At 33.3% G+C, this 10099-nt stretch overlaps 1 protein-coding gene across 4 annotated transcripts in view; it reads right to left on the bottom strand.

Annotated features, from left to right (window-relative positions):
• The window catches only part of COL11A1 (collagen, type XI, alpha 1), a 357092-nt gene that overhangs the window by 183647 nt on the left and 163346 nt on the right, over nt 1-10099 (bottom strand). For all 4 annotated transcript variants that reach the window (XM_006830900.1, XM_006830902.1, XM_006830899.1 and 1 more), the window contains 10 exons: nt 7073-7126; nt 6191-6244; nt 6018-6071; nt 5782-5835; nt 4506-4559; nt 4365-4409; nt 3174-3227; nt 2697-2741; nt 2384-2437; nt 1873-1917 (listed from right to left, as the gene is read on the bottom strand). In XM_006830900.1, coding sequence (XP_006830963.1) covers nt 1873-1917; nt 2384-2437; nt 2697-2741; nt 3174-3227; nt 4365-4409; nt 4506-4559; nt 5782-5835; nt 6018-6071; nt 6191-6244; nt 7073-7126 — 513 coding nt within the window. The remainder of the gene's footprint in view (nt 1-1872; nt 1918-2383; nt 2438-2696; nt 2742-3173; nt 3228-4364; nt 4410-4505; nt 4560-5781; nt 5836-6017; nt 6072-6190; nt 6245-7072; nt 7127-10099) is intronic.

The raw sequence follows: 10099 nt of genomic DNA, 5'->3' as shown, positions 1-10099 counted from the left end.
GACTCAATGGCACCTGACAACAACAACAACAAAGTGTTGGTAGCAGTATTATCCAACTGAAATTTATTATTTAGTAAGGTTTTGGAGATAAAGCTGTTGATCAAGGATAAAGAAATCACAGTATATATAAGAAAAGTAATTGATGCAATATAAATAGAGTGGATGATGCAATATAAAATAATGTTTGATTTTATCAAATTAAACAGATATCTTGAGTTCTTTCTAGTTTTGGTTGAAAAAGATTGTCTTTGGGTATGTAAAATGTTCATGGTGAGAAAGAACAGTATGTACTTAAAATAGTTCAGATCTTAGTCCAAGAAATGAAATGAACTAGATGTTGTGTTTTACCTTTGCTTCAACAAAGGGAGCTGATGTATGCCCATTTATTTTAAGAACACATTCCTCTTAGTAGAAATTTTATGGTTGCCTATCTCCAATCTATAGTAAATATTGTATGTTTTTGACAGGACAAACCAAAATGTAATGTGTGGCCTAGATTAGAATCTCTTTCTAAAGTAAAGTTTGAAATTTACCTTTGGGCCTTAACATCTTAAATACATGGGCCATTTAAAAATAGTATTCCCATAAAGGCAGCCATACAGAAAAAATGAAGACCACTTAAATTTGGTATGTTCAGCTCTTACACCTCAATGTCTATCAACTGGAGGATAGGAAGATAAAATGTAGCCTATCCAATCACTGGAATATTATTCAGCAATAAGAAGGAGCAAAGTACTGCTATATCGTATTGTTGTTAAGTAGTTTTGAGTCAGTTCCGACTTACAGCGATGCTGCATAGGGTTTCTGAGGAGCGGCAAGTGAGTTTGAATTGCCTATTTTGTGGTGCAAACCAACCTCACTGTCCAGTGCTTATGTATAGCACCACACCATGTTAGAACCTCAAATAAACCTCAAAAACATTATGCCAAATGGAAAGAAGCCAGACCAAAAAAGCTATATACTGTATCATTCTATTCATAACAAATAAAAGGCAAATCTATAAAGACAGAACATGATAAATGGTTGTCTCTATGTCTGGGGGCGGTGAAAGGAGGGAGTGACTATAAATTGAAATGACGTTTCTTTCCCAGGGTGCTGTAAATGTTCTAAAATTAGATTGCGGTGAAGGTTCTATAGCATCATAAATGTGCTAAAAATTACTGAGCTGTACACATCAACTGAAATTTCATGGTATTCAAATTATGTCTAACTAAAGCTATTAATGAAAATCATCACACATTAAAAAAAATCAGCAAGAATAGGAGAGAAAAAAAAAAGGTGTTAGAAAGAATCATCTAACAATAGCATCCTAACTACAACGACAAGAAATATTACTTGGAGAATCTGGCAGCGGAGATCAGGGAAAAAGACATCTCTTTAATTAAAGATTTATTCTTGTTTTGATCCAGACATTGAGTTATTAACAAGAACATTGTTTGCCATTTATACATGAGCAATGGTGGTAATGACAACTTCACAATTTTCCCCTAATCAGATGTTGCTAAAAATCCTTTGTCATAAGCAAACCTAATTACATTTTTTTGTTTTTGTTTAATAATGAGAAAGAAAAGGAGAATAAAATAAAGAGAAACATTCACTCATTCAAGCATATTTCTGAAATTAATATAGCAGAGAATGTCACATTTGGAAGCTGACCGAATGGAAGCTCTGCAAACTTTCATCATTCACAATTCTGAGATGCAAGAATGAATTATCTTCACATTATACTCTCAGGGTTTAACTCAAGATTAATTCCTTATGTGCTGAGCCATGTAGATATCTTATCAAAACAGAAGGCAAGCCTTACCCCTGCCTACACTTGTTAACCCAAATTTGATCATCAGATTTTGTATGAAAAAGAGAGTAACTTACTTTTTCACCAGGAGGACCAATTGGGCCTTGTGGACCAGGAAGACCCTATTTTAAAAGAATTTATTTCACAGGTTAGGACTCACATCACAAGAATATGCTCTTAAATAGAAAATTATTAGACCTCTGTTTCACATGAAATGAATTATGAGGATATAAATTTCTTCCCCTTATCCCCCCAAAGAGTTTGGAATACTGCAACACCGTGAGAAGTTTTGCACAAGCTACTCTTTTGGCAATGGGACTGCAATGTGATCCTATTCAGAACCCTCCTACAGGTGTGGCTGTTCCTGCTGGCATCCCATGAACATAGAATGACTCATTTTTCTCTTGGAAGAAAGGGGCCACTGCAAATTTGCTTATATTAAAAAAAAAGACAAAGAAAAAGATTTTCCTACAATCACATTTTAAACATTTTTTAGACCTATAAAAAATGCTAAGGCTGTCAATTTTCTTGTACAAAGATACCCTCTTACCCTATTCTCTCTAAGGAGGAGCAGTGGCTTAGACTTACTTGAGGTCCTGGATTTCCCTGCTGACCTGGTGGACCAGGTTCTCCTTGGGGACCCTGCCATAGGAAAATATAAAGAGCCTTTAATGGACCTGTTTTGTATAAGAGGTGTTTTTTCTTCTGAATTGAAAAAATAGCCCCCAAACATGTTCCCTCTAGAGAATCTAGAAAACTCTCATTCATGAATTATTAATGTTAACAGAAAATAATTAATAAAGTTTTCTACAAAATCTTTATTTTAGATTTAGCAACAAAAATGTTTTTTATAGCTCAGATTGCAGAGAAGAGTTACTCTGTTCGGGGTTTTTTTACATACCATATTCCCTTTTGGGCCTTGGGGACCATCTATACCTGCAATGCCCTTTAATAAAGAAACAAAAATATATATAAATCCATTCAGATGTTTTAGTAAAATATAAAAAGTCTAACTGAATAGCATGCTACCTACCGGCTAGGATGATTTAAACTCATTTTGGGATTTATTGGAACAGAGAAAAAAGATAACACCTATGTTATCCCAATTCAATGCTGTAGCATGTTCCACTGAGTAATGGGAATTTCTCATGAAAACAATATACATAAACCAACAGGGAGGTAAAAAGAAAGAAGACAGGGTTGAGGAAAGATCGCTAAAGCTGATAGGCAGCATCAGTATCAAGCATCATTAGATCTTAGAACATAACAAGCTCATAAACATTTGGCAGTCTACCGAAACTTTCTTAGCCTCCAAGATTTATATACTCTGTTAGCATATTTTCCTTTGAAAATTCTAAATATTTCCAACAGTACATACAGGATGCCCTGTTGGTCCTGGGGTACCCCTGGGTCCCAACAATCCTCGTGGACCCTAGAAGAAAAAAACAGAAAAAGTATGTCCTCATGAGAAAATAACTTCCAAACCTACTTTTTTCTCTGAATATAATCTAATGAAATGTCTAGAGTAGAAATATTTGTACATTTCTTAATGCACCAAAAGTGGTGTTTAACATATCCTTTATATCTAACATAAATACCATGTTTATACCAATCTAAATGTCAAAATGGATAACAATGAGTTTTTAATATAGAAACTGTTTACATATGATTCCATAAATTGAAAAACAAACTTGGAAAATTGTTAAAAGAAGAAAATAGTTTAACATTTTACATAAATCACTTTTACATCATTTTCTAATTTGAATGCCAACATTGAGCTTTATTATTCAATCAGATAAAACTATACAAATATAAGGGCCCTGATTTTCATTTATTTTGCATTTAGATAAATTTCATCTTGAGAAAAATGTATTCATTCACTGAAGCAAAGAAACAAACAGTTTGTGCAGACTCTGGAAATCATTTCTTTGGGGTAAGTATTTCTATTGTTACTATTTTTTAACTGAGACCATTTCTCCTTCTTATCTTTCTCTCAATCCTCCATCTACTACTTTTTTCTTCTGCAGAACAGTCAACGTAACAATTTGCTGTCTCTCCTATTTGCTTGAACCATTGACTGGACAGACTTTGTAATATAATAAAATAGGATTGAGATTAGGAGATGTCCTTGTAGTCATTTGCTTTAAAACTAGCATTTATAAAATGTGGTGGGGAAAATTATATAATCTACTATATCGTGTCCTACCTATTATGTAATAACTATTCTCATTACTATTTTTATCCCTAGCAACACAATTTAGTTAGCCTAAGCAATTCATTCTGAAACTACTGATTTTTTTTTTTAGAAAAGAAAAATTAAAAACTAGGAAAGTTTTGTAGGTGGCAAAATGTTATAGGTTACATTTTGTTCTTTCAATTGTCTAAAGATTTTATAGACAGCAGTAACAAAAAAGAGTGATTTGCTTTTTGAAATGAAAATTACTTGGTTACCTCAGGGAAGACCTTAGCTAATATTTTTCTGAGTAAATATTACTTCCTTCATATGTATAACACCAAGCACTATTGCTCAAAAACAGGCAACTTTAAAAAGAAAAACAAAGTTACTTACAGCTTCACCGGGGAGACCCCTTGGTCCTATTTCTCCATCTTCTCCCTGTCATTGACAAGATGAATGTGAGGGTAATGCAGTTAGACAATGCATTTCCACATGACTAGTTCTCTTATGTTTATTTTTAAACATTGAAAATACCCTCATTCCATCTTCTCCAGGAGCACCAGGAGGACCTTGAGGACCTCGTTCACCCTGTAAAATAAATAAAACTATGATTAGAAGATGATATTAAACAGAACACTTAAAAGCTTATGTGGTAGTCATTCTAACCAAATATGACAAAGTATTTGGAGAGAAAATACATGCTTTATTTGCCTTTCTCAGATCCCGTCATAGATAAATCACAGTTCTATAATGTTAACAGGATTTATATATAAGTATGCTAGAAAAATAAGTTCCTATAATTTAAATACAAAATGAGGATAAATAAAATACCTAAAATGATACTCAGGCAATGAATCATTCAGATCTAAACTATTTAAGGAATTATTGAGTTTAAATGCAGTTTTCAAACATGGGTATACTTTGCTGATTTTCATATAATTTCATTTTTTCTTCTGCTTCTGTAATAGTTTGTATTAGTAGAGCATAACTTTAGAGGAATAAATGATGCTTCATATCTTAAAATGTAAAATTATGCATTTAACTTTATATATGCTAGGCACACACTAAATTTTGCTACACATTCAGAGTTCACTTTTCTCTTGGCCTTTTTTTTTTTTTCCCTCTCCTGTCATATCTGCATTCCTAAATGCAGTGATAAAAAGCTGATTATTTTTTACTTAACTTCCCACTAAAATTATCTAGTAGAATTTCTATTCAGCATGGTTGTTTACTTAGTTTTAGAAACTACAAACTCTTGCATCAGATTGAAAGCTCAGAACATTATATGATAATTTGTGGTGTTTATCATTTTCTGAATCATCTAATTTAGTATAATAAAATACAGGGTCTATAGTAGTATTATATTAATGATAGACTGCCAACACAGGTCTTCTTTTAAGTACATGCAAATAATATATGAGTAAAATGGAGGCAATTGGGAAAAAAATAAGAGAAAATATCAAATATCCAATATTTGCTTTTCCATTAATGTGATTTTTTTTTTCAATTATGAAAGGCTTCAAAACCTTACCAGAAAAATCCCATCTTTTATTTACATTTTCCCATGAACTTTCTGTCATCCCTCATACATAAAATTTCCATTTTAATTTATGTTTGCACACAATGAATATTTTAATGCTGAAAACATTTAGATAACTTAAACTTATGTCGCATAATTGATTTTACCTAACTAACTTAAAAAATCTATTGGACGCAATCATTTTCTACATGGATTTATAAAGACTTATTAGATTTCATCATTTGACTTCCTTAATCCATTCATTAAAAGTAATAGAATGATATATCTTACCCTGTGACCTTTGTCACCTGGAAGACCAGGAAGTCCATCGAATCCTCGATCTCCCTGTAAAATCATCATCATCATCATCATCATCATCATCATCATCTGCATTTCCAAACTAGATCTGTATTAAAATTTGAATGTGAGATAGTCTTGCCTATCAAGAAACTGTATTGCAAAATATAAAATTTTTAGGGTTAAAATGACAATCAAGATGTGAATGTACAAATGGAAAAGCACCTGACCTTTGCCCCAGGTTCTCCTGGCATTCCTCTTCCTCCATCAGCACCTGGGCGACCCTGGTAATGACAAGAATATGATTAAAGCAATAGAAAGTTCTACTAGGCCCAAACAAAAGAAAGCAAGACAAAGGATCCATTAATATGCTCCTAAAATACACAGTGAAAGTCAGGCATACCCTTTTCCCTGCTTTTCCTGTTGGACCAGGGGGGCCTTGGACACCTCTAGGGCCCTATGTAAAAATGCCATAATTAGTTCATTGCATAGAATTTTTAATAAATGAGCTCTATTACAAAAATAAAGACAGTTTTAGAAACTGAGTTCCTCTTAGCTTTATCTTTGATTTCAGGTACATGTAAATATGAAAATTATGTCTTGTATAAAAACTCAGATAAAGCAGAAGATAAGAAAATCAATTTTTTAAATGGTTTATTGCAAAGAAACAAAACAAAAACACCTATTATTTTGTTAAGTTTATAAGTAGACACATAAACACATTTAAAAAATAAAAAGTGACTTTTTAAATGTGAAAAAAAAAAAAATCTTTAATTAATCATTTTATTATCAAGACCCGGGAACTTTATATTTCCTTTAATTGAAAGCTCTTAATCACTCATAGTCCTCTCCTCTTTCCAACCATTTTCTCCTTTATCTTTTGGATGTCCTTTCCTAGATATGGCTTCTTTGCTTGCACTTAGTTTTAGCTTGCAAATGTTTATTCCCATGCTTGAATCCCTCAACATATTGTTTACTTCTGAGATCTTGATCAGAGTTTACCTATTTCAAAATTGTATTCCTACAATTTAGTATCCCTACAATTTAGCACACTGACTAGTAGATGCTTCTTTAATCTACAAAACGCTTTTTTTTAAATTCTTGTTAGTCATTTCATTAATTAGTCATGAGCACTAAGAACTCTTCAATAAAAATAAATGACATGAGTTTATAGGTGATGTAAGTAATTTATTTCTTTATTGAACAATAACAGGTATATGTAACACCATACTAAAAAAATATTGAAAAAACATAATATGTGAAATAAGCAAACAGTATTTTTTACCTGTGGGCCTGGATCACCACTCTCACCTTTGGCCCCAGAAGAACCAGGTCCTCCCTGAAGAGAAAAATAATATATAATTCATTCCATTTCACAGTTCTCTACCTCTTCTATCCTATCACTTCCTCTTTGAACAACTAAACACTTTAAAAAATACCCACCACTCATCTGTCAGTGCATTATACTCTGGTGCCTTGTGTGTTTCTATGATGCTGAAAGTTATTCCACCATATTTTAAATCCCAGTAAAGTCACTCATGGTGGTCAGATTTTAGCAGACTTTCCAGACTAAACAGATGAGGAAGGAAAATCAGATTACTTCTTAATGTTTTCTTGTCCTTTATTGACTATGCAAAGACTTTTGGCTGTGTGGATCATGATAGATAACATTGTAAAGAATGGGTATTACAGAACACTTAATTGTGCTAATGAGGAACTTGTATATAGACCAAGAGGCTGTCTTTGGAACAAATGAAAGGGATACTAAATGGTTTTAAATCAGAAAATGGGTGCAAAAGGGTTGTTACTTTTCACTATACTTATTCAATCTTTATGCTGAAAAAATAATCTGAGGAATGGGATCATATGAAGAAGAACACAGTATTAAGATTAGAAGATGACTCATTAACAAGCTGTAATATGCAGATGGTACAATCTTGCTAGCTGGAAGTGAAGAGGACTTAAAATACTTACTGATAAAGATCAAAGACTCAATATAAAGAAAACAAAAACCCTTACAACTGGAACAATAAATAATATCATGATAAATGGAGAAAAGATTAAAGTCAAAGAATTCATTTTGCTTGGATTCACAATCAACAATCATGAAGTAGCAGTCAAGAAATCAAGCAGTCAAGAAAGCTAGAAAATCTGCTGCAAAAACACATCTTTAAAGTGTTTAAAAATAAAGATATCAGTTTGAGAACTAATGGGCACATGACCTAAATTATGACATTTTCTATAGTCTCTTATACATGTGAAAGTTGGACAATGAATAAGGATGACCACAGAAAAATTGATGCATTTGAGTTTTGGTGTCATAGAAGTATACTGACACTACAATGAATTTCCAGAAGAACAAACAAATATGTGTTGGAAGAAGCATAGCCAAAATGCTCCTTAAACTCCAGGTTGATGAATCTTTGTCTCTCAAACTTTAGACATGTTATCAGGAGGAACCAGTTCTGGAGGAGGACATCATATTTGGTAAAGTAATCAAGAGGAATAGTCCCAAAGAGATGAATTGGCACAGTAGCAACAGCAATGGGATCAAACACAACCACAATAATTGAGAGGATGATGCAGGACCATACAATGTTTCTTTCTGTTGTGCATACAATCACTATGAGTTGGAAAAGACTCAGTGACACTTAACAACAACATTCAAAATGCATTTTATCAAAAAAAGTGATTGTATTAGATAATGCAATAGAATATTCAAGTTTTTATTAGTAAATATCACATTTTCAGCTAGCATACTGACTGCATTCTAGTGTGTGAATTACATCTTAATGTCTTTATTGGACACAACCACATGGAAACACCAGCACTCGCCTGTCATTTTGTCATTATGTGGCGGCTTGCATATTGCTATGATGCTGGATGCTCTCTCACCAGTATTTTAAATAGCAGAAGGGTCACCAATGCTGAGAAGATTACAGTGGAACTTCCAGGCTAAGATAGACTATGAATAGGGAGAAGCAGGCTGCTTCTGAATGTCTAACCATTGAAAATCTAATGGACAATAGCAGGACGTTGTCAGATATAATGTGAAAAGATTAAAAAATTATGAATGTCACCAGGATATTATCAGATATAGTGCTAGAATATGAGTCCCTCTGGTGGGAATGCAGTCAAAACGAATGGGGAAGAGCAGCCTCATCAAAATAGCATAAAGCATGATGACATGAATGAGGTGAAGACTTTGAAACATTTATTTGCTGATGGGGCACATCTCAAAATGAGGATAAACAGCTGAAAACATCATTAATTATCAGAACATAGATGTATGAAGTATGAATCTAGGAAAACTGGAGTTGTAAAAAATGAAATGGAACACAAAAATATCGATATCATAGGCATTAGTGAGCTGAAATGGATTGCTATTTACAATTTTGAATCTGACAATCATATGATGTACTAGCCTGAAAAAAATAGAAGAGTTATGGTACCACATACGTCACCAAAAAGAGCATGCTAAGATATATATCTTGAAATACAGTGCTGTCTGTAATAGGATCATATCCATACGCCTAAAAGGAAAACCAGTTGATGCCACTATTATTCAAATTTATGCAGCCAGTGATGATGGAATTGAAGAATTCTACCAAATCCTTCAATCTGAAATCGATCATACATACAATCAAGATGTATTTATAATTACTGATGATGAGACTCCAAAGGTTAGAAACAAAGAAGAAGGATCAGTAGATGGGAAATAAGGCATTGGTGATAGTTATGATGCTGGACACTGCATGATAGAATTGTCTAAGACCGATTACATATTCATTGCAAATACTTTTTTAAAAATCCTGAAAGACAACTATACACATTGACCTCACCAAATCGAATGCACAGGAATCAAAATGACAACATATGTGGGAAGAGACAGTGGTAAAGCTCAATATTATCAACTAAAACAAGGCCAGGGCGAGACTGTGAAACCTCAGGAACCATGTACAGGGTCGCTATGAGTCGGTTCCGACTCCATGGCACATAACCACCACCAGCACCACCACCACTCATATGGAAGTTCAGGCTGAAGGTAAAACAAAATTTAAAACAAGTCCATGAGAGACAAAATATGACCTTGGACATATCCATCCTGAAATTAGAGATCATCTCAAGAACAGATTTGATATATTAGATACTAATGACTGAAGACAAAAAGAGTTGTGAGGTGACATCAAGAATGTCATACAGGAAGAAAGCAAAAGCTCATTAAACAGACAGGAAAGAAATAAAAGACCAAAATGGATGTCAAAAGAAACTCTAAACCTTGTGTAGAGATGCTAATGTAGAGATGCTAAAG

The sequence above is a fragment of the Chrysochloris asiatica genome, unplaced genomic scaffold (genome assembly GCF_000296735.1).
Source record: "Chrysochloris asiatica unplaced genomic scaffold, ChrAsi1.0 scaffold00002, whole genome shotgun sequence".
In the NCBI taxonomy this organism is placed as follows: Eukaryota; Metazoa; Chordata; class Mammalia; order Afrosoricida; family Chrysochloridae; genus Chrysochloris; species Chrysochloris asiatica.
The sequence above is the reverse complement of the archived record's forward strand: the minus strand, read 5'-3'. Positions and strand labels throughout refer to the sequence as shown.